We start from the raw sequence: 27989 nt of genomic DNA, 5'->3' as shown, positions 1-27989 counted from the left end.
ACGTCCTGTGCCATGCAATGCGCTTCCCATGCAGCCTTAGCAGAAGAGGCACCTTCACCCCAATAGGCATGAGGGCCAGAGCTGTATTTAACATGCACAAAGACTAAAATAAAGCAGAGTGGCAGGTTACCTCCTTCGAGTTTCTGCTACAGGGATCTCGTCCTTGTACCACATCAGCTTAGAATCGCTCAAAATATTGAAGAACTGGCACCAAAGTTTCAGGTTTCCTGATGCATCGGAAAATTGTTCTGCCCTGATCTTACGGATCACCTGTGGAGCTAACGACAGGGTGCAAAGAGACCGATGGTGAGATACACAATGCTGGTTGCAGCTCTGGAGACAAGCCAGCCAGCCCCAGCACTGCTGCTTAGGACTTATGTGTTGGGTACCACATGTACATCAACACACTCTTCACAAGGAAGGTCTCAGAGCTCTATTTGGATAAATACAATGGAATAAAAGTAGTACAAATGAATTCAGCAGTGCAGCATGGTACTACCTAATTGGAATCAACAAGAGGCAATGCAGAAAAACAAGGAATGTAGAAGGAAATGTAGAAGGAAACATTTATTCCCTGAAGTAGGGATTTGTCAAGGTTAATCCTACCCTTGTGAAAATACTGATTTCCGCGAGCATACTGCCTGCCTCCTGCAAGCATCCCAGCATCCAGACTGTCCCTCTTCTGATTCAGTGTCACCAGGGATCAAACTAACATTGATCATGGAAGTGGAAAAGGAGTATGCACCCTGCTCACACCTACATGGCAAGGACTGAGACAGGCAGTCCAAGAACAAGAGCATTATGTAACTACTTTGGACAGTGAAACCCAGGCTGTGTTGACAGCCAGTATCAGCACTATCTTCTCTGGCCTTCCTCTGCCTTCTCTGCACTAACCCCAGCAGGGCACAGTAGAACCTAGTGGTTTCTCTGCAGTGGTCATGCTCATGCTTCTCCTGTGCTTCACACAAAAGCGCTCTCTCCAGCCCATCTTACCTGGCTACATCTCACTCTGAAAATATTTGGGGCGGACTTTTGGCTTTCCAACAGCTAAAAACTGATGCTGAAAATCCTGCCAATGCACAAAACTCACATGGCCTCAGGTGGCTGTCAAAGAGGGCTCTGCCAGAAGACCACGTCGGTTGGCCAGGCTCCCTTTGTAGGCAACAGGGAAACATGCTACTAAAGCATAGTTCATCTGGCTACTTCAGGGTCCAGAGATGAAAATTACTTCTTTTCTTACCTTTAAATGGGTTATTTTCTTTCTTGGACTCTGTCAGCTGTACTTCTGGCTTAGCATCTTCTGGGACTTCATGGTCACTACTGTTGTCACCCGTGGGCTCCTCATACAGCTTAGGGACCTCCAACATGGCCATCTTTCTCATGAGGGTTGGTGAGCGCTGCTCTGCAGGGGGGGACGGAGCCAAGACATGGGTTTGCAATAGGGCTGCATTCTTCCTGGATTGCCGTGGTGAAACAGTAGGACTTTTCAAGTGTCCTTGGCTCTCTGGGGTTGCATCCTCTTCCTCCACCACCTGCTTGGGTTTTGGCAGGTATATTTTGCGTCGCGCTCCAGAAGCAAGCTCCTCTGGGGTGGCACAAGGTAGCATTGCAAGAGGGTCACTAGCGCTCTCTTTCTCACAGCTCACTGGATGCAAATCAGAAATATTATTAGGAGGTTGTTCTGCTCCTACCACTGGCATGCTGCCCACTACAATAGAGGGCACAGAGAGTTGGGGTGGCCCTTCCACCTCAGGAGCTATCCTGGTACGTCTTTTTGGTGGCACAGGCCTGCAAGCCAGCATCTCCTTGCTGGTAACGAATTCCTCATTGATCATACCCGTGATCCGCCTGGATGTCCTGGGAGTCAGAAGTAAGTTTTCTGCTGTCTGGAAGAGCTGATTGTTTTGCACCTTCTCCAAAACTCTCCTTGAGGTTCGGGGGCTCAGGCCTGCAATGCCAATTTCTGGGAGTTCTGCTTCCTCCACAGCAGGCTGCTCCTCTTCATTGCGGTCAGTGTCATCTTTCATGACATCCTTACTGCTATCTGACATTTTTAAAAGCAGCAGTAGGTAGTTCTTCAAGGAAGACACAAGGTTTTTGTGTTGCATCTTCTCCTCCAAAGGCACCTCCTGAGGTCTCTCAGGACTTGGCAAAACCAGTGGCACTTGTGGCTGGACCTCAGTGCTTCCTTCAGAAGTGCCTGAAGGTGCTGCTGGCTCCTGGATTGGAGCTGCAGCTCTTTGCTCTCTTCCTTCCTTTCTTTGAGGTCCCAGGGGCACTGGTTTGGCACTCTCCTCCCCTGAAGACCTCACTGGAAGCTTCTCCTGCAAGGCAAATTCATCTGCCGTTTTGATTTCCACTTCTTTGCTCACATCTGGCAGCAGCTGGGCTCCTGACAGGATTCCCCCTCCTGAAGTCTCTTTCTCTGGGGTGCTGTGAGCTGCAGTAGGTGCTTCCTGAAGTTCCAACATCCCTGCTGCAGGAGCAGAAAGTGGCTCTTCCTTGGAAGCTTGGACTGAAACAGGAGCTGACATTTCAGTCTCCTGAAGCACCAAAGGCGTCCCTCCCACCTCCCCACCTGCAACCGCAGGAGATGGCTCTGCTGCACAGCTCCCTTCTGCTTCTGCCTGGGGCTGGCTCCCCAGCAGCTGTGCTCCTGCCTCTTTGCTCTCCTCATGCTTTATTGCCGTAAGATGGGCACTTTGCTCAAGAGGAATATTATCTCCAGGCATTGGAGGACTCAATTGGTTTATTAATGGCTCTTTTTCAACTTGGCTCTTGTTCTCTTGATTTGACAGTCTTTGTTGGGTCTCTCCATCTTCGAGAATCTGGGAATGTCCTTCTGCTTGTTTCCAAGAAGGAGGACGCTCCTTGCTATGCTGTGTGTGGTCAGGAGCAGATGCTGGTGGCCTTGGTGGTTCCTGAGGCCTCAGCCTAGGGTTTGTCCTTTTTCCAGACTCCTTGGTCTCCTGGCAGATGGGCGTCTCTTTCCTGAGCTCCTCACACTTGTTGGCTTGCTGACCAGTGTCTACCATTGGACCAGACACTGGATGTTCTAAGTCACTAGCAGACTGTCCCACTGTTACTGCAACCTAGTAAAAAAATAAAGTAAAAATGGAAATTGAACACTATTTTACTGCCTGCTTCCATGCAGTGGTGCTTATGGCTCCCTTATACTAAATCACAGTGGTTGGCCTCTATTTGAATCTTAAGCCTCACTTAGTCTAACCTGGTATCTCCAAAATTCATGTAACATCAAGTCCCTCGTGGCTTCACCAGCATCTGTGGTAGTGAGTCCCACAGCTTGCTGTCATATGGCATAAAACAGCTTTTTATTTAAGCACCTCCAGTTCTGTTGCTTTTCAACATCTTGGTTGTGCACAACAGGGCAGGCTGATCTACCTTCCCAAAACAGTCAATGGCTTTTAATTCTATCCCCTCCTACATGGCTCCTTCCCAAGCAGCAAAATTTTCCGTGTTTTCACCAGCCACTGCTGAGGCCTTGTATAATTTTCTTGCTCTTTTTTAAGACTCAGACTTCCTGCTAGAATATATCTGCAATCTTCATCTTGAGATGGTACGATCAGCATGTCACATAGTATCTGGATGAGGCTGCCCAAATGATTTATAGTGAAACTGCACACCATTACGTTATCTGTACCATTCTACCATCCTGTTTCTTTGACATTCTGGAAGCTCAAATGATTCCAACTACAGCTGCATCCCAGCAGACATTTCAATGAGCTATCCACTGTGACAACCAAGCTTCATCCCAAGAAGATATGGTGAAATCATCCAGCCAAAGGGCACTATGTATTTTTGTAGGGTAAGGCTCGGGAGAGGCAGTGATACTGATCATACATGTTGTACTTGACAGATGCTCAGCTAGCAACTTTGGGACAACCGCACCAGGAGTGATGCATGCATGGAAAAGGCTCCCCTTCCCCTAAGCAAGAGCGGCTGCAAGGCAGAACATCCCAGAGGACCTGCTGCTAAAGTTTTTCTCCTAAGGATCTCTGTCTTACGCTTTATGTCTCCAAAATGGGGTTCATGGGATAAGTGGGCTGTGGCACGCAGGCCTTCTATTTTCCTGGCACATAAGCTTAGCTCAAGTGCTTGGAGAAAACAGGAAAACTCTCAGCAAGCATTTCTCCAAGCATCTGTTATGACAACTATGTGAATACTAAGGATGGGGATGGGAGGGATTGGTATTAAGAGGCCATTCCTACACATAAAATTCAAGTCTGCCTCCTTGGCAGACTCAAGGAACCCCAAAGGCTGAGTGGCTTCTCTGCACGCAGGACAGGCACAAGAGGGCTCCAGTTCATATGGTTGGATAGGCAGCCCACATTTACCCACTGCTACTCCCCTGGAGTCACATAACCCAAGCCGCTTTGAAGGGCTCAGTGCCACAGCATTGAGCATCCCAGTGCCCAGGTTTCAAAGGTTTTCTTTACTGAAGGGATGACGCAGAAAGATGGGCTTCATGCAACGAAAACACCCAGGGGTTTACTGCAGTGTTTGGTCCTCAGTGGCATGGAAAGGGATGGGTGTAGACACTGCCCAACCTAACGGCACGTCCAGGCCTTGGCCCCTCTGGCCAGAGAAAAGCAGCTTAACACCACAGCACCCAAAGGAAGAGAAGACAGAAAAGGCTAGTGGTTCATAGAAATGGTTCAATATATAGAGCTATCCCTGTATGACGGTGCTGCTTAATGAGAACATCTCTTGAGCTGAAAAGGACTTAGCGTTGAAGGCAAATTTGCTTAGCATGGGTGCAGGAACTAAAGCTTATTCAGAAAAGGTTTCTAGAGGACCACAGCATCTGTCCTAAAGTAACTGTGAAACAGCCAGACAAGGGGCATAAAGAAGAAATGGAATTAAAAGATTAATTTCAAAATTGTACGAGAACTACTGCAAGAGCGATCTTGATCCAAACCCAGTTTCAACTCTGCCCTTGTGCATGAGGAAATTTAGACCCTGGCATTTTGCAAAGACCTTCTGCAATAGATAAACCCAGATCAAAAGAGAAGTCTTGAACATTAGGCCAAGTTGATACCAAAGCCAGGAAAACACCTATGCTATGAGCCTTTCTGGTTGGGGAAAAGATTAAATACAAAAAAGCCAAGCAACTCTTGTACTGCATGGTGTAAATATTCTCAAATGCAGTTGAAGCCAGCTTTAAAAATGGCTAATTTGGTGATATATATGCCTGACTGCTTTTGTCTACAACAAAGCATGCTAACTGACAAGTTAACATTTCCCTCTGTGAGTGCTTTTTCTAAGAAGAAAAAACCTTCATACAAGTTCCAGGCTTAGGAATGGCAGCCCTAGCCTGGCTGCTGTATACCAACAAGTCCGACTCTCCTTAAGAGCAAGGGTCATGAAAATGCAAGAGAGAAGAATTGCTTTTGCATAGTCTTGCATGCTCAGCAATAATTTATGCAACAATGTTTGATGCTGATGGGTCATGTTAAAGATGCGTTCAGAGTGCTACACTGCAATGAGTCCAGTACCCAGACACACTTGGTTCACTGTAAAACACAGCAGGTTTCTTACCAATAACTCGTGCGCCTACCAGTGGCTGTGCACCTACAAAGAAATCTAAAAGAGAAAGAGGGGAAATTCTTTCACTGGAGCACCCCCTTTAGTCCCACCTCTCACACTGTGGATGTTTTCATATCCTGAAGTACTGTGTTACCTGCCAAGGGAGTGATCCACAAGAGAGAGGTTCTGTGCCTTGAGTGCTCCTCTAAAAGCTTTGGTCTTTATTGAAAGCATGCACCTACCATTGTTCAAATGTCAATTCCTGACAGCACCTGCAAATTGGACTCGGAGAATCCTTTACCACAGCAGGGGTCACTGACAAAAAGAAAAAAGGAAAAAGAAGAGCCGGGAGGGACAAAAAGGCTGGTAGCTTCCAATCTAGTATTTTCATGGAAAATGCTTCAGGTTAAGTGACAAAAATAGACATTGATGAGAGAGAGTCAGGAGCAGGTGCAGCACTCTGGCTCTGCATCCCCACAATGAGTCTTGCAGCAGCCCTTTTCCAACAGTTGAAGAGCCAAAAAAAAAAAAAAAAAAAAAAAAAAGCCCAGATCTACTGTATACATGTTGAACTGTAAACAAAATTCAAAGCCCTGCCTAGCAGCGCTCACGTGGCATACCTGGCATGCTGCACTCATTTGCATAGGGGGCTCATTAAATGCGTCAAGCTGAAGCTCAGGCTCAAATTCTAAACTGAACAGATGTCATCAGTCTTGTTGCGCATCGTACGCACAAGGCATCCACCCCCAGCTATAAATAGTCATTCAGTGCTCGCTGCTTAACTGATTTGGAAACATCTTGCATGAGGTCAGCCTGCCGATTAAATAGGAGAGCTTACAACACCCCCCAGCCTGTTCAGAGACCAGCTGTTCAGCTGAAGGTCCCTGACGTACATCTCCCCTCACCACCTCATTTGACATTTACTCAGAGATGGGGTGTTCAGACGGAAGCCCTGCTATTCAGGCACACACAGCCCAGCAAGCCTTTTTTTGGAGGTGCTTTTGCCAGAGGAGAGTCTCAGCAGCAGGTCCCTTGAGGACCATGTAGCATCCCAGGGTTGGCAGCACAATCAACGCAATTGTGTCTGGCAGCACAAATATTTCCTGGTCGCAATCCCCCTGTTGGCTACTATCTGGTCTAGTTACCTGTGGATCAGCGGCTTTGTTTTCCTTTGACTTCAGTTCTTTATGCTGACCTTTCTGTCCCTCAGATGAGGCATGTCCTGTCTTTGATACTTCTGAGGAAGATGAAGTACTCTCTGCCTGCCTGCTGGTGTCCGCGGGCTGCAGCACAGCCTCATTCACAGCTTCTTCCACAGCTCCAGCCTCCTTCTTCCCCCCCAGGGCTTTCATTTGATTATTGAAATACATCTCTTTCAAAGAAAAGTGCATGTCACCCTTGGAAGGTGGCAGGCCCTGTTGATACCCATTAGTTTTAGCATCCTGATTTGTAGGTTTTCCAGATTCTTTGATTTTTGGAGTATTTTCCACCTCTTGATCATTTGCCACCCTCAAACGTGTGTTCTTGCGCAAGGGGACAGGAGGGGCAAACCTTGGATTTGATGAGGGGTTCACCTTAGCTCTTCCACTTTCTTCTTTCTTTAAAACTTCCTGTTTTGCAGCTGGAGCTTCCATTACCTTTTTCTTCTTTTTAGCAGCAGAGTCTTTGGCCATGGGTTTGGCTTTTAGGTCTTCCACTGTCTCATAGATGTATGCAAGAAAGCTGCTCCCATTCTCCTCCCCACTTTCCAAAGAGACATCTCCATTGGCAGTCACTTCTGCTTTCAAAGGTGTTATCAGTTTGTTTGAAAAGCCAGTCATTGCATTTACAGATGATTCCTTTGGCTCAGCAATATCCTCATGTAATCTGGATTGAGAATCAGCAACGTGTACTTTTACCACATCTTCTTTCTCCCGTGAGGAGGTTCCTGACCAGAAATGCAGATCCCTAGTCAGCCTCCGCTTTCTCTGGAGCCGATCGGGGCTCATCCTCTGCAACTTCTCCACCTCCACATTTTCTTTCCCTCGTTTCTTGCCCTGTTCTATCTCTCGCAGCTTTTCCTCAGCTTTTCTCTTAATTTTGGCAAACCACTTCTGATGGATTTTGAACTCCGTCATGGTTCCCACTTCCAGCACACCAGAGCAGGATACAATGCCTTTGTTATTTCTAGCTGAGGCCTGGTAAATACCTGCATCTTCCTCTCTGCACCTGGAAATCAAAAACTCTGCATGAGACCAACCCTTCCTCCCTCCCCAAGGCACTACAGCTGCACACAGACACATGCATGCTCTCCCCCTTCTTGCTCAAGAGTGTCCAGAAGATGAAGGTATTGCCCTGAGGTACCTGCAGTAGATCTGAAGACCTGTAGCTGGGACTGGCCTCCCTCACAGGCCTCTACTTGTTCTCAGCACTAACAGATAAGCAAGATGGACATAAATCAGTGCTCTGTTCCCCCTGGGCTGTAACACTGACAGCAGAGGGCTGTGATGAAAGAGTAACAGCTAGCACCAGGCATTCTGAGTGCTGTCAGCCACATCCCTCTGTAAGACCTTCCCCACTCAGCTTTCCACTGGCTAAGTTTGATTCTTACATTTCTATTTTTACTCCACCCTGTTGCCTTGCCAAAGCCTTCCCGCCCTGCTTCACAGACACAAGCACATCCACACCACTTCCACTTCACCCCTCCAGGACTCCTTACCCAAGGAACTCCCTACTGCTGCAACAGATCAGCTAGACACTCATGAAAATCTGGAGTGTGCCTGGGGCAGCAGAAAAGCCCAAGCTAGAATTGCAAGGATCACAGAATCACAGAACTGGTAAGGTTGGAAGGGACCTCTGGAGATCATCTAGTCAAACCCAAACGAGTGGCCCATATGAGGATCAAACCCATGACCTCGGCATTATTAGCACCATGCTCTAGGATCACCAAACTATTAGCAATACCAATATCCTGCACTTTCAGAGCGTGTCATCTGAAATTCAGGAGACAAACTGCTGGGGACATAGTGTACTTGGTTCCCCAGAAATGCAGCCTTCATTCAAAACTAAAAGAAGCTGACAGCCTTGTCTGCATAGCTACATGGCAATGGGAGCCAGCACTGGCCCTGGAGGGGGAACATTGCTGACATTCTTTACTTCTCCAAGTAAAGAAAACACACTCAAAGCTCCCATCAGCAAATCCACTACTCTCCATTTTTTTTACTCACTTATACAGCTGCAGGGTGTGGCGATTTCCGTGACGGAAAATTTCATACTTGGGTAAACCACAGTAGCGGTCCATTTCTTCATCATCCTTATACCAGGTCACTTCTGGCTGTGGGTATCCTGGAGAGGAAGCAGTATGTTAGTGCGTGGGACATTACAAACAACAGCACAAGCTTGGTCTTGCAGGGATAAGGAATCAATAGTAAAAGGAAAAGCTCTGGCAGAGTAGGATATACGTTATTCTGGGCTCATTCCACTCTTTAAATCACACAGCAGAAAAGTATTGTGATTGGAAACAAGATGCGCTTATCCAAATCTTTTATCGCTCCTAGGAATAGGGCTATTTTTGAGAAAAAAATCTCAGCACTTCATTCCTGAACAGAGGACAGTGGATCACGCGATCGTCTCCTGTAACACTGGCTCAAAGCAGAAGGTGAGCGCACTGTCACTTTTATACGAAGAGGCATGTTTTGATGAGATTAAGCCTAAGGTTAGAAAACAGGCATTCACCCGTCTGTGGAGCTAACAACATTTCACTAAGGGTCAGTCTGTAAACTGATTCCAAAGTTTCCATTGAACAGAAGCAACCTTGATTGCATCACAGCCAGCTTGGTGTCCCACAAATGTCACTTGACAACAGATGTCACCTGCCTTTTCAGTAGAATGACATCATGATGCGTGTGACTGCTTGGCCAGCGTGCTAGGCATACAGCCACATCCTCCCCCATCATAGGCAGTGGTGGATCACCAGAATGCCCCACACTGATGAGAGCTAGCCACAGTCCTCATCTCTCACTGACAGCAGCTCTAACTCAGAATAAAAGTTGTCTGTTTCTCAGGTTGAAAACTGCTCAAGCAAGCAGCCCACCATTGATTCTTGTATTTCAGACAGGGCTCCCAGCACAGATAAGCTGACCCTAAGGACATGGGATACAAGTTTCAATGATCAGGTCATATCCCAACTTAAATAAATGTGTTCAACAGTTGTTCAAAGCCCAAGGTAGGAACCTGAAGCTCATTTCATGCAAATGCCCTTACTGACATTATGTTCTGCTGAATGAGGGAGACTGGCACCTCCAGCTTCCAAAGTCTCCATGTCAGCCCTAACACTCCTGAAGATGGTGGGAACAGTGGCTAGATTCATGGGATGTGCTGGAAATGATCCAGCAATGGCTATCTAGGAATATCCAAAAGGTCTAGACCCAATGGCTCACAAGTTCTGAGAAGGCAGGGACAGGGCACTAACTAATTTGGTTATTTACCCGTTGCCCATCCACAGATTTCAAGGTTGGGTAGGAGCCTTTTAATCTCCATAGTGAGGACTCTCCTATTTGCACCATGCAGAGACACTGGCAACCTGCAGCAATGCCCAAGCCCAGCTTACATCTATTCCCATGAAGGTCTTGTAGCAGGAGTGAGACGACAGGGAGCAAAGACTCATCAGCAAGAATTAGCCCCGATTTTGGCTGATTCAGAAAGCCTTTGACCAGAACGAGCTAAAGCAGCACATACCAAACCTCCTCCCCACGTGTCATTTGCTTTTCTCTCCTGTCTGCACTTTTGGTCCCTGGCCCCTTATATGCTTGGACTTACTCTGCTGTAACCAGACAGGACAGGGGCCATAGAGTCAGATAACTTTTCCTGTCCTGCTCTTATCTCAGGCATGGAGAACAATCATCCCTGTAGCCCAGAAAACCGCCTTGATTAGGCTCGATCCTCCACCTTTCCTCACTGAGGTCCCTTACTTCGCATTGCCTCTGATGTATACCTTCTCCATCCTTGCTGCCTATACCTCTTACCTCCTTCACCCTCTCATTCACTTCTGCATTGCTGCCATTGGCAGCTCTGGTCTGGATAGAGGTGAGGTTCTCATCCTACAGACCACAAATAGCACTGATCTTCCTTGTAGTTTTTCCATGTGCAATTCGCAGTTCGTCCAGGGCAATCCTGCTCTTCCCAAGTGCCGCTCCGCACATGTGACCTTCAGGAGGCCTCCATGGTCATTAACACAGCTAACTGGTAAGTAGATTTTCCTAATATCCTGTGAATAGCCATCACTGCAATTCTTTCTAGGAAATGCAAGTGTATCATTTCCAAGAAGCCCTGTGATGTCCCTCCATGGCCTCTGCAGCTGATTGCCATTCCTAGCTGTCATCTGCCAGAGCAAATTGCAATTTCTATAGCTGTGCAGTGCCTCAGTGAAAGACTTTTCCTGCTCTTAAGCTTAAACTCTCTATTGCTCATTGCACTTGTATCCATGAGGCTACCTGCCTCCTGCCAGGGGCTAATGCAGCACTAGCTCGGGGACTAGTCCCTGCTGCAATCTCCAGCCTGCAGCAAAAGGGAGCTACAGGCAAGCACCAGCTGGAAACCTGCACACAGAGGGCCAGGGAAAGGCTTCCCCAGCTCTGTGCACAGCCTGGTCAGAGTTTAGAAACAGCAGTTGCCCCAGAGCATTCCTGTGCCTTCGAACACCAGCCGCTCCTCCTCAGACACTGTAACCGGAGCCAAGCAGGGGCCAGAGAGATGCCTGAGCATGGAGGAGGCTTGCTGCTGCACTCCCTGGCATGCCCCAAACACCAGCGGGGAGGGGAGCTGCCACTTGCCTTGCTGGCTCAGGCATCCATCTGCAGGCTGCCTTGCTAAAAAAATTCCTCCAGTTTGGGGATAAGCTTAACTCCCAGTATGTATGCAGCACCGTCAGGGCCAGATAGCGGCTGCGACATCCCCAGCTTAATAGCTGATGTGATCGGCTGCTTTCAAGCAAGTTGGTGGGACCAGGTGGCTGAGCCTAGGGCAGTCTCCAGGCACCACCATGCTACAAGGCACTGGATGTCTGGACAAAACAGAAGCACATTGCAAGCACAGCAGCCATTCATAAATTGGGCACTTGTCCTTCTGAAATCTGTCACTCCTGCAGACCCCCCGTGCAGCTGGTGCAGAGAGAGATTTGCCAGCAGCTGGTCTCCTATGTTCACCAGCAAGTGCCCCACGTTTACAGACAGAGCAATGCCTTGCATTCCTGGGGAGGAGGACAGGCTCCCACCACGTTTCCTATGTGTCTTCAGGCCTAGCAAAAGCTTTTGGGAAGTATGTCTTCCGGAGGCATTACTTCAGCGTGAGAGCAAGGCACTGTCCTCTGCTGCACTGCAAAGCCAGAGAGACTTTTCTGAGCAGGGATTTTTCCATGGAGAAACTGCTGAATTTAGATCAAATATTCTTTCTCCTCAAGCTGTTTAAGGTCTCAAAAACTTTGAAGGCTTCTCAAACTTTATGCAAAACAAATTCTTGCAATAGCCATCCAAAATCACCCATAAAAACTCTGTTTAAAGCAACTTTTTTGATTTTATCAGGCAGAAGGTAAGAGCAGGGCTTTTGAAATTTTGTAAAAATGGAACCAGATTAGAAACAATCACACAGATTTCCTTGGTTTTCCTTTTCTGCTCTGCACAAGCTGTGTGGACACTTTTTGTCTGCAGCACCCAGCTCACATTCTGGAGATTTGGTCTTCAAACATTTGCATCTTGCTGCCTTCCTAAAAAGCAACCAGCAAGTCACTGATTCACCAAGGTGGAACTGCATGTAACTGTCATTATCAAACAAGAAGCAGAAGACTTTAAAATGTCCTTGTAGGTCATGTATGTGTATTTAGGGCTTGAGAGTCACCACAGCAGCAGTTGACAGTCTACCCTTTGTCTCATGTAAGTCTATGATCCAAAGCATCCTTGAACCCAAGCTAAAGCATCGGGACTCATGCTGGTTCCCTCCTGGTCACTGGCCAGGGATGTGTTTCCCTTCTTTCTGTAATATATTCCAGATGAATGTAAAAATCATGGCAGAGGGGGATAGCTGAACTACTGATTTGATTTTGCAACTGAAGCTGACTTTCCACCTCCTGATCCTCTCTCCCAAATAGATCCCAAGCTCCTAGAAGAGTCCACAAGACCACATGCAAGAAATTCTCAAACTGATCACAAGGCACAGTCTTTAAGGACATTTCTATCAAAATTCTAGTTTTGTAGATCTATTTACTTAAGTGCATAAAACTTTCCTCTAGTTCAGTTTACTAGTGTAAAATATTGCAAAGTGTATCAGGCTGAAGATGTTCATTTGACATTTTCCCTCACCTTAAATGAGGAGACCAGTATCAGGTCAAGTGTTGCCCTTCATGGAGTAAGAAATCACTATATGCTACACAGCACCAGCACATCACCCAAAGCTGGGTGCCTGCCTGCCAAGAGCAAGGGTGAACTGCAGGAAGGACAACAGACCAGACAGAGACCATATTCATCTCTAGGAGCTGATGCTTCAATTTGGTACAAGCAGAGGTGGCTACTCCTTGGCAGTATGTCTCCTGTACAACATACAATGAAGAGCTTCTCCAGCTTTTCCAGGGAGAGGTACTGGAGAGAACACAGAAATGGCTTTTACTTCCTACTGCCAAGGAAGCCTTGCATCAGATACTTCAGTATCTCTCCCATCTCCTCTTAAGAGCAAACACAGCATTTTAGAGTTGCATATGCAGGGCACTTCCTTCTCCATGAGCTACCTTCCAGTCTAACAGCGAACTAGAGCTCATCTGCACACATGGGCCTCGTGTGCTGACACAGCCCACATGGACCCGACGCTATCATTTGGACTTTGGAAGAGATGACATTTGTTAGAAGGAACTGTCAACCCAAAGAGGCAGTCAGCAAAGACTTAAGTCAGTGAGATAAATCAGGACTGCTGCTTGAAAAGGGGCAAGAAATCCTGGGAGGGAGAGCAGTACTATCGTATGTCTTTGAGGGAAGCTCTGGATTTGAGTCAGTTCTACACTTTCAGGCAAGGGAAGAAGAAACAGAACTATATTTGCTATTGCTCAGGAGTTTCCAACATATCTAAACATGAGTCATTTTTTGACCTCTAAGATTCTTGGCTTGTACAATACACAGTGTTGGTGAGTTCCACACCACTGCACAATATGTAAAAAGCTTTTCCATTTAAATAACTTTAGTTGACTGAGCCCTTCTAATGAAGGGCTGAACAGCATAGCTTGGCAGCATCTCCCTAGCAGCCTAATTTTGCTCTAGGAATCAGAAATGGTATGTTGAAGTTAAGTAGTTAAGAACTCAATACACCAGTGGCACCCCTACAAGATCACGAAGTCAGACCTCTGACAAATGAGCCTATATGGGAAGAGCCAAGAATTCAAAGTTGGCAGCTCCCACAGAAGGGCTTCAGCCTGCTGTTGTTAATAACTCATTTACAGCATATTTCCAATGGCATACTAGATTTCCTGAATCATAGGAATGGCTTGGTACTTATGGCAGAGGTTCACTGAAGATACCCTCCTCCTTCCAAAACTTAGACTTAGCCTAACATCTCTCACAGAGTAGCTTGCTGGAATGGATATCCTGTGCAACATCAGGAAGGATCAACAGTGTCTTAGACAGACAGATACTACAAAGAAGAGGCCTTAGAGTCTCTATACTTAAGCAAAAGCCCACGGGCAAAAGAGTTATTTGCCTTTACATCAATGCTGCCATGCCACATCACTACAATGGCATAGTACAAACAATCTCCTTCAACCTCCCCTTTACCCGTCTTGTTGGCCAGACCCCTTCCTGCTCAAGGTTAGATTTTAGCACACTGGGCAGAAGCTGGCTTTTATTTCAGACGTGCAGATATTCAGACCTATCATCAATATGTAATGCCAGCTGCACTCTAGCCACTTACAGCCAATGAGAGTCAAAGTTGGCTTCAATATGATAGCTTTAGTTTTCAAAGCTGCACACTTCCAAGTTATAGAGTCCATGATTAGAGAAGGAGCAGAAATTAGAGGAGAACAATAAATTGTTATAAGCCCAAGTAGTGATTAGCATTTTCCATTTTCAGTTCTTAAATTTGGGATGGGGGTGATACATTAGGTTATACCTCTGCTTCTTTACAGTCTCAGGTGCTCCCCCACCCTTCTTTAAAATTAAAGCTGAAATCATCATGCAACTGCTGAACCTTTACTTGGCAGTCTGACAACACTGGAATTGTGTGTTGTCTTGTTATTCCTTGCTCTGGAGTTTTATTAGCACAAGTCCAGCAAATGAGGCAGGACCAGGTTATTCGCTGAAGACAGTTACCTGTCACTATGCACGTGAATTTAGCATCAGAATCCTCGGACACAGAACGGGATTTGATAGTGGTTTCAAATAGTGGCTGGGTTTCTTCCGTCAGCTGAGAAATGATTGCGCAGAAGGTGCTCCTGGAAGATTCAAGAAGTATTTCTTAGAGCTGAAGAACCTAGAAAGAAATCAAAGGGTCCCCTTCCTTTCTATCTGGTCTCAGAGGCCTATCTGTGTTGCTCCCTATGGTCAAGCATTCTTGTTTTAAATGCCCTTTTTCCCTCCCACCAGAGCAACATTAGGTTTTTCGCAAGTCCAGTGTAGTGTGATGGTACTTGACGTTTTTTCACTCCTAAAATGACACTGTCAATTTAAAGTGTCACTTTGGAGACATCTCCTTTGTCTATAATGCTATCAGAAATAATTGTTAAGAGCAATTTAATTCCAAATTACACTCAAGCATTTCTTTGATCAATTTGCAGTCTTGATTTAAGATACTAACACAGTCAGCTTCACTTTCATATTCCTGGTACGGCTCTATGAGTGCTTCAAGCATTGTTACATTCACTGGGATTTTATTTGTGAAAAAATTTATATTAGGATTTCAGGCCAAGTATGAATTAAATATGGCTCCTTGACACATGGCCTTCTTTAAAAGCTTGAATTCAAAGTGTTCCCCTGCTTCGGGGACAGCTTATTGAAGAATACCTGCATCCTGGCTTATACCTTCCCGAGCTTAGGAACTGTATGTGAAGCTGACAGCAGTTCACTGCTTGCTGCTGCATGTAGGTATTACAGGCCACTCACACCATGAGTTCATGCACTGACTCTGAAGTTCAGGCCAGGACATCAGCCAGAACTATCCAAGTAGCCAGTACTGTGACAGAAGTTCATAAAATGGATCTTAGATTTCCAAGTACTACTCAAGGATAGCACTAAATCACTGTATTCATGCAGCACTTGCCAACCCTGGTAGACAGAAAAGTGTCACCAAGAGGCCCCAGAAGACCTTGACTTTATTTGAGAAAGAAAAAGGATTTATCTCCCAGTTGGGTCTTCATTTGAATAGTGCTCAGAAGCCCTTGGAAGTGAAGGGCATGTTCTCTTTAGGTTTCTTTCTGCAATTAAAAAGCTATATGTTTATACTAGGAGATGAACCCAAGGTCTCATGTGCTAAGACCTTCAAAGAAAGCAAAAATTGCCATAGAATTGGTAGCTGGCAGCTCTACTTACACCATTATCAGCAATGAAAGACATATTCCTTGAACAAATGATCAGCTCCTACAGACATGCAAGAGATTGAACAAACCCCCAAACCATTCCTGACACAGCTCCACTACGAAGAGCTCTTAGCATGTAGTGAGTGCTTTGCAAGAAGGATCCCAGCCTCAAAGCAGCCCCCAACTCACAGGCAGGATGCTGGCACTGCTATTACTCATGCTGTACCTGCTCAAAAAGCAGACTTGTCTTGGGGGGAGGGAGGATGGAGGAAAAAAAAACACACTTCTCAGTATGAATGCAGCCAGGCCAGGTGCACTGACAGGCACTGCAGCAGGGACTGAACTGCACACAAGGCTGAACAGCACCAGGATCGCTTCAGGCACAGAAGCTTCTTGTTTCATCTCCCCCAGAAGACTTACCTGAAAGGTGCGGTGCTATGATTTTCACTCTGGCTTCCTGCTAGCCTCAGTTTGTAACAGATCCAGGGAGGTGAACTCCCTGGGTGACAAACAACTGGGATGCAGCGTGAGCCTCACCCAACTCGTCAGCACCATTTTCGTTGGGTAACGAAAAGGAAAAGGGATAGCAGCTAGGGCTGTTGCAAACTTGCCTCAGCTACTGAACAAGGGTTATAAACATCATCTAATACAAACGCACGCATGGGGCAGAGGGTAAAAAGCAGGTGCCACAGCTTGAAGACTGTTCTGTAGAAGTCAACAGTCCCCAGGAATCTGGTCCTGCCAAGCAACTCCCCATGCAACCACAGGGCCAGCAGAGGGCTGTGGAAGCCAATAGGTGTTTCAAATCAAAGAAACCTTTCCATACTGCAACAAGGAGAAAAAACTTCCCACTTCCAAAGAGCAAGGCAGACAATCTGGTGTCAAGGCAGTTACTGGTGAGGTTTTGATGGCCCAATCAATACAGATTCTGAGCCTCAGACCAGTAAATGCCTTTTAGATCCATATAGTGAAGTTAGCACTTCCAAAGCATCAATTAACATTTCATATCCCAGCAAGAGAGTAGCATGATCAGCATCTTATCAAAAAAAAAGTGATACACACACATAGTTGCACTCAGAACCAAGTTTAACCTCAGTGCCATGCCACTGATATCAGCAGGCAGCACCAGGAATAAGTCTAGTCTATTCAGTGCAGACCTCAGAGTTGGGTGAAATATAGCAAAGGCTACTGAATGTTTTTGGAAAGCAGTGTCACCAGAGGCTGGGGACTCCGCAGGCATAGCAGATGAATCAGACAAAACTTGCCCAATATACTCCATGCACTTGACAGAAAACCTTGGAAGGTCAATTTAATCTTTCAAAGAAACCATTGTATTAATCACAGGCAGGTTTTAGAGACTGCAGCACTGTGCAGCTCCTAGTTGACTTCTTCCAGCAGCAAGACCACCTGTCCAATTCAAATTGCTTTCTAAATCAGTAATTCAGAGCATTCAGGAAAACTGATATAAGGTGGCAGCCACTGTTCCTCTGAGCCTTCCTGAAACTGCATCTCAGTTGCAGAAAAAGCCCTGCAGCCTAGGAGGAGGCAGCTGGCAATTCAGTAGCCTTAATACGTTAAAGAGGGATTTCCATACAAAAGCAATCTTCAAGAGAATGAGACTTGAGAAGTGTCAGCTTCATCACCATTTTCTTTTCCTTACCTTTGGGTTAACACTTCTAGAACTATAGGAGCATCCTGGAGAGGCCTTTCTCTCCACAGTCAATCCTCTAACTGCTTCTGCAGCAAATCAGTAATGCCAACTGACTTCCAGATGTGCTATTTTGCCAGAGGCAAAGTCCAACTGCACACGTGTGGTTCAGTGCAGAGTCCAGAGGAAGGAGAATCTTCATGATAAAGCACAGGATGGTGGGGAAAGGAGAAAATTTCTTCTCTGAATGCATCTCAGTGCAGTTGCATGTTCTAATTTTTAATGCATCTCTGTATGGAAGTCTCACTTTAATATCAAGAAATAGCTGATCAAACTGTATACCCATCCTTTGGCTAAGAAAGATGAATATGTCTTGCACCTGACACAGGATTTATGACAAACACTCATTTTACTGTCTGCAGTTCAAGCAAGTATTAGAGATTCAGTCATGCAGAATAAGGCCATTACATCACTTCAGTGCTCTTTTTAATTAGTACCAAAGCATTACAGATTAATCACATGCAGTCAGATTCAGCAAAGTGCTTGGTCAGAGAAGTTTAATGCAATGTAGTTTTACCTTCCTAAACTGGAGAGAGATAATCTGCTGCTTGATAAGCTAAGCAAAAAACAGCATACAAAACCATTAGACAGAAAAGCATGGAAAGGAGCAGAAATAAACCATTATAGAGATGCATTAATGATGAGTTGATTTGCACAGGTCAGACTTCCTATTAAAATAAGGTACAGCTGCCTTACTCAGGCTGACTGCCAGGACGAGCAAGCTGCATTGTAAATGGTAATCAAAGGCTGTAAAATTGAAACAGTCGTTAACCACCGAGAATAAATGCAAGGACATTTATACAAGTAGGTTTCCAAGCAGCACCTGAGCCTTCCATGCACCATCTGCAGCTCTGGGCACAAAGCAGGCAACTTCACTCAGGAGACGTTCAACTAAATGGCACTCAGAAGTGCAGACCACCACAGACTCATTTCTCTGCTGGCAAGCAGGTGGCCTGAGTTGGTCACACCCTGTACTTGAGGTTCAGAGGTATCAGCCTTTTGGAGAAGCTGAAAACACCCCAGTCTTTATATACTGCTTTCCAGCCTGCCAATCAAATCATTAAAGTTTAGGTTAGGAAAAAAAAAAAAAAAAGTAAGATTTACAGGAATCTATAGTTTTTGTTCTCTTTGCAGGAACATGTCACAATATTAACCAATTCAGAAAATAAAATGAAATGCCAAGATTTACACCTGAGACACCCATCGGATGAGCTACTTACCAGTGGCAGCCAGTTCTCCCTGAGAACCATCTCCAGGGATGGTTCGTGCCCCTAGCCAAGCAGTCACATTGCCATTCTATGGCAGCAGCCTTTGGCAGGCTGTAGGAAATAACCTCTCAGCACAGATCTGCAGCAGACTATGCCAAGCTCACCTACATTGCAATCAGAAGCATAAAACTAACCAGGTAATAGCTAGTCGGTAGTATCCAAGCTGAATGATTTAATCACACTGAGATATACATTAGTCGTGTCTATGCTACAATCTCACCATATAGCCTCAGAAGTGACCCACGGTGTAGACATATTCTTAGGGAATTCTCTGCAGGAAATCCAACGCCCACATTGGTATGAGCAGATGGATCAAAACATCTTAGCTTGTTCACTTTAGATTACTACGAAACAACCAAACTTCTCTAGTGCTTTATGACAATGCTATAGCAGACTGCATGAAGAAGCAAGAAAGGTTCACGTCTCCAGGTCTTCTAACCACAATCAGATATGAAATGACCAGATCTGTGTGACTGGGACTTGCACAGAGCCCAGAAATCAGCAAGACTCAAAGTCTTGTCCTAAAAACGACTGCAGAGGGTTTCTGAAAACTGCTCCTGTCAAATATGCAGCACTTCCACTTGTGGAAGCAGAATCCACATGACTAGATGAACTAAAAAAAGCAGGAAAAAGTACTAGGTATTCAAGTTGATATTTTTTTTTAAAATAAGTAATTGCATACACAAAAACTTTTACTGCACACAAAAAAAACCTCTGAAGAGCTCTAACTCCCCTCCTTCAGATCAGAGAAACTAAGACAGTTTAGACAGGGGAATACAGAAGTCTTAGCTGCTCAGAAGTTGCTTTAACCCAAAGATGGGTGGCAGTTGCCCTTCTGGCAGCAGCTTTACTCTCTCCACCTCCAGGTGCACAATCTTGATCGCTCCCCAGTGCCAATACTGGTGTTCAGGCAGCCAGAGGATGAGCAGATCAGTAGCTGTCTGGCTGGAAAATAAAATACTAACCTTGACAGACTTGCAATCCGCTCCTTGATCCAACTCAGTATGCACTGTGCTGGCTCACTGGAGAAGTCGAATTAATGTAACAGACAACCTGCAGCCTTCACCTTTCCAGCTGAGCCCCAGCATCTGGGGCATCCCTTTGAGCACCAAGTCTCTTCCAGAATTACAAGGCTTTCCTTGCATTACCTGCCTTACTGATCAGCATAGAGCTAAGAAGGAATATCCTAAAACACTTGCTGGAGAATGCTAGCATAGGTAGGTTTTTTTTTTTTTTTTTTTTTTTTTTTTTTAAAAATGATGGTTACTTGCATAAGATAAATGAGAAGGACTCTTTTCTTGGTTGCAGAGTAAATCACTCAAAAGACAAGAGCCTGAATAAAGGGTGCCTGTATCACAACTCCCTAGTGTTCGTGTATGTGATCATGTAATTAAACACTGTTCAGTGATCGTGTAATTAAACACTGTTCAGTACTTTTTCAATTCTCCGTGCTGAGCACACAACCCAGTCTTTATTCGCTGCACATCCCGAAACACAATGCTGAATATTGGCCTGATCGTCTCTTGAGGTGCCCTGATGTTATCATACACAAAAACAGAAACAAAGAGCCCAAGTACTAATTCAAATTTAACCTCAATATTCTAAGGAGACAAGCAGAATTTTTACAGATTAGAGACTTACATCCAGAGAGAGGAAGATCAAGTTCCAAAAGCTTTAAATGAAACAGGCCTGCCTGCAAGCAGCTGGCGTTTCACCTCCTTTTAATTAAGTTCACAGTATCCCCATGTAGGGCTGCACCAACATATCTACATCAGGCTCTAAACCAACATATTGATTTGGATAGCTGGGACTTCCAAGCAAGGCATGCCAGATGCCCCAGCAACAGTGTGCCTAGTTTGGGATACTAACAGTTCAAGCTCAAAGCGTACCTTCAATTCTCCATAGAGATTTGTTACTGTACAGAGTATAGGATTCAGCTAATTAAGCGCAGCATCTGCAGAGGATTTATCTCTTCTGAGCAAGCTTGGGGTCTGTTATAATCAACAGATCAAGATAGCAACTCATCTCATCCTCAATGTTGCACCTAAAGCAGGTAAATCAAGATCTAAAGGTGCTAGTTTTTCCTCCATTGGAGGAAGGGAGCTCTGGCTAGTTAGCTCAGTGAGGTCTGCTCTTAGCATGCCTAAAATCAGTGGAAGAAAACCCACCCTGGGTATCTAGAAAGTGAACAGCAGCTTGTCAAAAGCTAGCCATAAAAATACTGATCTGGTTACTAACTGCTGTTTCACTGGACCATGAGAATTATACCCCTCCACTATTTTTCTGGACAGCTTCTACCTCCCTGAACTCTTCTTTAAATTCTGTTCCATCAGATAATTTCAAACTTCTACAGGCATTTATCATCTTCTTATAGCTTTTAACTCTTCAACTATTCATAATTTTCCTTTGAAATTAAGACAATCTTTCCTCTATTTTTCCATGCACTTGCTGAATTTCAGCCTTGCTGCAAAGGTAGGAGGCAGAACTGTCATGCATACTCTCTTTTTAATCACTAAAAATATTGCTCAAGTTGATGACCTTTGCCAGTACATCACCTCATTTATGTTGAAAAGTTAATTGCTTTAAAAACATACAGATTTTAAACCCAGTAGCTTTTCTAAGCCCTCTCATGCAATTGCTGCATGAAATTCTTGTTTCTTTTCCCCTTCATATAAAGAAGTCATTCTCCTTCCAACTCATGTCCTCATATGGAAGTCTACAGGGGCTTAGGAGACACTAAAATACACTTCGCGACGACTCCCTACTCACGTGTACAAGTACATGTGCTTGATCTGATTGAACTGCAGAAACATTAATACATTTCAGAGCTCTTAATGGTATAAAAATTTGATTGAGACACACTAGCTGCCCAAGGCAGCAAGTAGAACAGAGAAACGTGTCAATGACAGCAAGACTGAGAACTCTAAATTATGTTTTTAGAGAAGCATTACTGGCCAAAAGCTCCTTAGATCAAGAACTCGCCAAGAACAGGGCAGTGTTTCCATCTTAAGAGCAGGACAGAGGCCGCACCCTGACAGCCCTTTGCAAACTCTCCCCACTACCAGCGTTCTGATCCATGATATTATTGGGCATGCTCTGCACATGCAGACTTCTAGGGATAAGATTTCACATGAACTTCTCCACCTCCAAGGTTAACACTACTTGAGACAAACACAAGCCACTTCGAATGTTTTCTCAGCTGTCAGTAGCTAACCATTTTAGAATTTAAAAACCAACAGTGAAGCCTTCATGTATGTGTGGTTATACCTAAGGCTTCTTTCCTGCCATGTGCCTCACTTCTTATCAAGCACTTCATGCACACACAGAGCAAATGTGTTCGTATTTCATATACTGCGGCAATAATTATCAGCAATCTTGTGACAGAGTAGCTATGAGTGCTATGGAGTTGTACAAGACACATTGCTATTTTACAGACTGGAAAAAGGATGTATTGAGTCTTTACTTGTCAAGGTCACAGAATGAATTGATGTTACAGCTGGAAAAATACGGCATTTTCCTGCAGGTAATTCACTTTGAGCTGAGATGAACATCAACTTACCTATAAACAATTTAGAGCTAGATTTCATTAACAGAGAAGATAGACAATAAAGTTATATGTTCTTGTATCAACCTCTAACATGCTGAAGATGATGCAGATCCGTGTAACTGAACTCTAAGGTATTACTGGTTCTGTGGTCCAAATTAGCCTGGTAGCTAGCTGAAAGAAATCAAAGAATTAGGAAATACAACAGAAAGCAAAGCAAATATTATACAATAAGATGCTCAGATAAATTGACATCTTTCCAGTATCTCACTGAACTCACTGTGCTTATTGGGTTGGAAAATAAGCAAGGTGAAAATATAGTTGTCTCTGTAACAGCTCTACTTTGCACTCCTTGGATTGGCCTATTAAGTGTGAATCAGCGCAAGACTACAGCAGCCCCCTTCATCTGAGACCTCCCTTCTCTAGCTGAGATGGAGTGAGGATAAGAGCAAATTTTAATCCCATCCCCTGGAAATAGCCTCTGCTGTGGCACAAGAGATACCTATTTCACATGAGACCATGCCACTTCCCTTCCAAGCAATACCAAGGGATCCCAGTCTCTGGAAGACATCTCTATTTATGATGGTTCCAGAAAAGAGCAAAATTCACACCTGCAATGTATTTTTTGCATTTTAAAAGCAGTCACAAAGCGCACTCTGTCCAATTCCACACCTTGATCTATCAGTCCATACTCAGATCAATCTGACTTGTTCTAGCTGATAGCTTTAGAAAGGGAGCAGATAATGCAGCTTGGGATTATTACTCATGACATAAAGCTGCCAAGGAGTCCCATTCAAACAGGACACCACTGTGCAAGCAGTTATACCAATAGCCTACCAATACCTAGACAGCCTACAGACCAGGGGCTGACCCATTAATACGTTTACTTCTGCCATTTGAACAAGTACCAGGCGTGCCTTCTTCCAGGGTTTGAGATGCTTTGGTCAGACAAGACAGAAACACTGAATTCCCTCGGATGTCTCAGTTGCTTTCCTATCAGAGATTTTTACCTCTTACTGGCAAAAGCAAGGTTGCATAAGAAGTTACAGGTGTAAAGCTGCTGAAGAGAGACTGCCCCTGAACGAGAAGCTAAGCACGCTTTTCAGGAACTAAGGACAACTGTGTTTTCAGCTCACTTGATCTCACTTGACTATACCAACAGATCTTTCACCTTCATTTGATATTACGTGCAACATAATAGATACAAGATCAGGAATGGTTCTTAGCCAGAAGAGCCAGATGCTTAAGAAAAAAATAACAACAATCATTGCACTCTCCTGAGCTGAGCTGCCACAAGTAAAGCCAGTTGTCCTAGAAGAGATCAGAGGCAATGTCACTATACTCTATAAATATCCACATAGATGAAGCTAAGAAAGCAGTAGAATGTTCAAGCAGGGAGGCAACGGTTTAGCAGGACCTTGGGGCAGATACCTACATTAGATGAGAGGTGCAAATTGTTTCACACTAGGACAACAGAGTAATTTGTCTAGGACTCAGATGAAGCCTCTGTCACATAAAATTGCATCTCTGAACTAGATACTCTCTAAACTCAGAGTTCTTACAGAAAGCGTACTAAAAGAGCTATCTTAAAATTGTGGGCCACAAATGCAGCTGAGGCAGACTCTGGACAGGACTGGCAACTTTTGTTCTTGCTTTGAAGTAACTGTAGCTGAACGCTTTGAGATAGAAGAATTTTGAAAAACCTGCCAACTGCCATGGCAGAGGCAAGTCACCAAGTCCAGTACCTGCCACTTACATTGTCCATTGTAAGGCATATTAAAGATAGTTCAGTGACAGTAAATTCCTGGCTTTCCTCTACCTGTTTCAAGGGAAAGGTTCTTCTTAAATAGCAGCTCCCAAGGGCACAAAAAGTAAATATCCTCAATACTCTTGGTAATAAGGGATGATGCTCTCTACATGACAATTTTCAACACCCCTAATCTTTTGGCCTCCACGGTACTAAGGCCAATTTCTACAAGTTAAAAATCAGGAAAAGCATGTACTGGTTTTCAAGATAGTATCCTATCTATCTACATAATATCCATTTCCTCCTACAGAAGGAGACAAAGTAAGATCATCCAGGCTACACTTTCTACACAGTTCATTAACACAACTGAATAAATGAAACTTTCCCATGAGGCTCATCAGAAGTAAGAAATTCTAATCTCAGTTTCTGTTCATAAAGGCATTTCCATGCCTTTAAGTACCTCTGCCATGTCACTATTCACTTTCTAGTGCTTTGTTCTGAGACAGGGGGAAGAGGGTGGACATAAAGACTTCAGTTAAACATACTCTATAAATATATACGACAGCAATAGAGAAGCCTGAAAAAACACTTTCTTCAGATCAGAATACCCGCTTTGCTTTCCAACCACCACAGCAGCCTCCAATTCTGCATCTGCATCTTATGTCTTCTGCTTCTATTAGCTTCAAACTCAAATTCAAACACATTCTGCATTAAAGAAAACTGCTGAATGTTATCTGCATTTCACTCATCTTGCTTTTCAAATGCTCCCATGGAAGCTCTCCAGATGTTTCTGCATTTCATTAAACTAGATTGCTTTCTGAAAGTCTTGCTATACAATTCCACTCGTTACAATGCTTTTCAGCATTATTAGGATGCATTATTTAACTATATGACAAAAAGCCCCATTTCATTCAAGTCCTTATCCTGCATCACAGACAACAACACAGTTTACTGAAAGTTTCCACAGCACTCTTCAGCACTTGCAGATACATCCAGGACCATCCAGGGAATGAGACCTTTCTACATTACTCCTTCTGTTTTTGTCAGGGAAACTGGAAGCCATGTTATGAATAGGAAAAAAAAAAAGTCAATTTTGCTATTTAGAGATTATCTATCACTGCTGCTTACAACAAAAAGGGGCAGCCACTGAAGTTACCAGGCAAAATGAAACTGCCTTGCTGTAGGCTTTGATGGCCAAATTCATAAACAATTTGAAAAGGGGATTGGCCAAACTTGTGCAAAATTAATCTACTGTGGATTAAACATAATACACCTTCGTCTTCAAAAGCATAAGGCTCTCATACTTGGAGATAGGTGTGCACCTACCATACGGTACTAGTATAACAAGTTCAAGATGTTCAGGACTCAGAGCCTTGCAGACACAGGCTGGATTTACTGTGCTTGAGCTGCAGAGCCAACACATCCAGAACACGTGAGCTCCACATTGCTTGGCACTTCCCTCAGCGGCCATGAACAAGTTTTCCAGGATTTGGAGAACCCAGTTTAGAGCACTGGAGATGTTACCTGAAGGAGCTATGAACCCTCCTTTATGAGCAAATCCATTAAAGCTGCAATGTGAACATACTTGGTTGGGGGGGGGGGGAAGAGAGACAAGCTTTAAGCTACTAAAAGGCCTCAACAGCTTATTTATTAGGGACTTTTTAAATCTGTACAAGGAAGGTATTGTACTCCATTACAGATTTCCTTTTGGCATTAAGTATAGTCTGAGGTCACGTATTAGTTGTGGACACTCTACGAACATTAGCTGGTGCTGATAATGTCTTGGTATGTAATTAGCTTGCACAATAGGATACAAGCACAAAAGTTCCTTACCCATTCTGTGATTCTGTTCTGAATTAAGCAACTTAACTTTGGCATCGCTCCAGCTTGAACATCCGACTTCATAGTTCGCATCTTTATCTTTTTTGGTCCTATTTATTTTCACATCTCTGATTCTTTCAGACATAAATCCTTGGCATGCTGTAAGCCAATCACTCACAAAACATCATTCAGGAAAAGGCACACTCATTTTAAGAGCATACAAGTTGAGGAATAGTGAATTCTAAGTAGTTTGTAGGCTTTATTTCGCATGATTAATCGATTAGCAGTGCCTTTGTTTTCACTGGCACGTTTCCTTGTATTTAATAACCTCAGCCTAAGTTGTGAATGTATTTATCACAATTTCTCCCATAAGAGAAGAACTTTATTCTTACCACAGACCTTCTGCCTAAGGCCACTTCTAACACAGGAATATACTTCCCATCACTACTTAGTCCATATCTGCATTGTAGAAATACCTTTTTGGCAATAAGATAAGGCACACACACACACCAGGCCTCTTGCTTAGAGTCTGGCATAGATAACACACAAGCAGCTTCACTACAATGAAGCCAGGGAAGTCAGTGCAGTATCCAGTACGCAAGTTTAACTTGAGTATTTACCAAAGTAAGAAGAGACACAGAAGCTAGTGTCCATCAGGATTTTACAGCAAGATAGTCAACTTTACATACCTGCCCTGTTATAGAAAGATGCACAACAGTGACAATCTCTGCCCCAGCAACAAAAACAAAAATACATCCCCTTTCTGGGAAGCGACAAGCTAGTCCTCTTCTTCTAGGCTAGAGCAAACAAGCACTAAATCGTTTTTGAGAACCCAAGCCCACAACATCAATACAGCTCCCCCCTCTTCTGCTTTTTTAATCTTGGAAAAAGCCTCCAGCGGATTGCAGACACGCTATTTCTAGTTCTTTGTGCTGGGACAGCAGTGCTTCGGAAAGAAAAGACGTCTGGATTGTGATACAATTTCAAGTTCAATCATCGTATCAGTTTGTTTTACACTGAAGCATCGCCTCACAGTTTGGGGAGTGGGGGGGGAGAAATCCCTGATCACGCCAGCTTGCTCCCCTCGCACAGTACATCAAGAAACAGAGCCAATGTTTTCCTATTCTGCAGCATAAATATGCCTTACCACTTCCAATTCACCTCTGAATTAGTTTTGAACAACTCTTCCTTATTTCCCATCTCTTAGGTGTTTTTATTTTCTTTTTTTAATTACTCAGTAGTTAGAGTTCTCTACCTTTCTCTGAAATCCCAGTCTCCGTCAGCACCTCCTTCCCGTAGCCAGCAGTGGCCTCAAACCCTGCTCCGCCGCCCCAGCTGCCTCCCACCGCCCCCCAAGCTCTCACAGCTCTCCAGTTTTAGCCTCTTTTCTAGTACTTTTACTCAAAACTAAGAGCTCCCAGGACTAAATGCCGAGGCGAGGGAGTTATCCCCTCCTGTCTGCGAGCCCCTGGAGCCCGGGCACCACGGCAGAGCCGCCGGGATCCCCTTTCAGGCGCTTCAAGCCCCGGCGCCGGCCCCTCCCGCCGGGCGGAGGCGCCACGGGCCGGGCCGGGCCGGGCCGCAGCGGGGCCGCCGCCGCCCGCCTCCGGCAGGGCCCGCGGGCCGCCGCCACCGCCCTCACCTGTTCTCGGGCCGGATGCTGAGCAGGTAGCTGCGCCGGTCGGGCCGAGAGGCCCAGGCCGCGTTCTCGGCCTCCTCGGCGCCCTCAGCGCTGCCCTGGCGGCGCGGCGACAGCAGCCCGTTGCCCGAGTACGACTGGCCGAGGGCCCGGCGCGGCGAGCCCATGGCCGCGGCCGGGCTGCCTCTGCCCC

The 27989-nt window shown here is 45.0% G+C and overlaps 1 protein-coding gene across 2 annotated transcripts in view; it reads right to left on the bottom strand.

The window, feature by feature from the left end:
- Positions 1 to 27989, bottom strand: part of ALPK3 (alpha kinase 3) — a 34126-nt gene extending 6137 nt beyond the window's left edge. Inside the window, exons 1-6 of one of the 2 annotated variants that reach the window (XM_062583406.1) lie at positions 27800 to 27989; positions 14868 to 14989; positions 8754 to 8871; positions 6693 to 7755; positions 1241 to 3092; positions 131 to 278 (exon numbers count right to left, since the gene is read on the bottom strand). In XM_062583406.1, the coding sequence (XP_062439390.1) occupies positions 131 to 278; positions 1241 to 3092; positions 6693 to 7755; positions 8754 to 8871; positions 14868 to 14989; positions 27800 to 27963 (3467 nt within the window). In that variant the 5' untranslated portion in view covers positions 27964 to 27989. Of the gene's footprint in view, positions 1 to 130; positions 279 to 1240; positions 3093 to 6692; positions 7756 to 8753; positions 8872 to 14867; positions 14990 to 17729; positions 18284 to 27799 lie in introns of those variants that run through there. The other variant, XM_062583407.1, reaches the window with a different exon arrangement.

The sequence above is a fragment of the Rhea pennata genome, chromosome 10 (assembly GCF_028389875.1).
Source record: "Rhea pennata isolate bPtePen1 chromosome 10, bPtePen1.pri, whole genome shotgun sequence".
NCBI classification, from domain to species: domain Eukaryota; kingdom Metazoa; phylum Chordata; class Aves; order Rheiformes; family Rheidae; genus Rhea; species Rhea pennata.
Note: the sequence above shows the minus strand (reverse complement) of the source record. Positions and strands in the feature narration are given on the sequence as shown.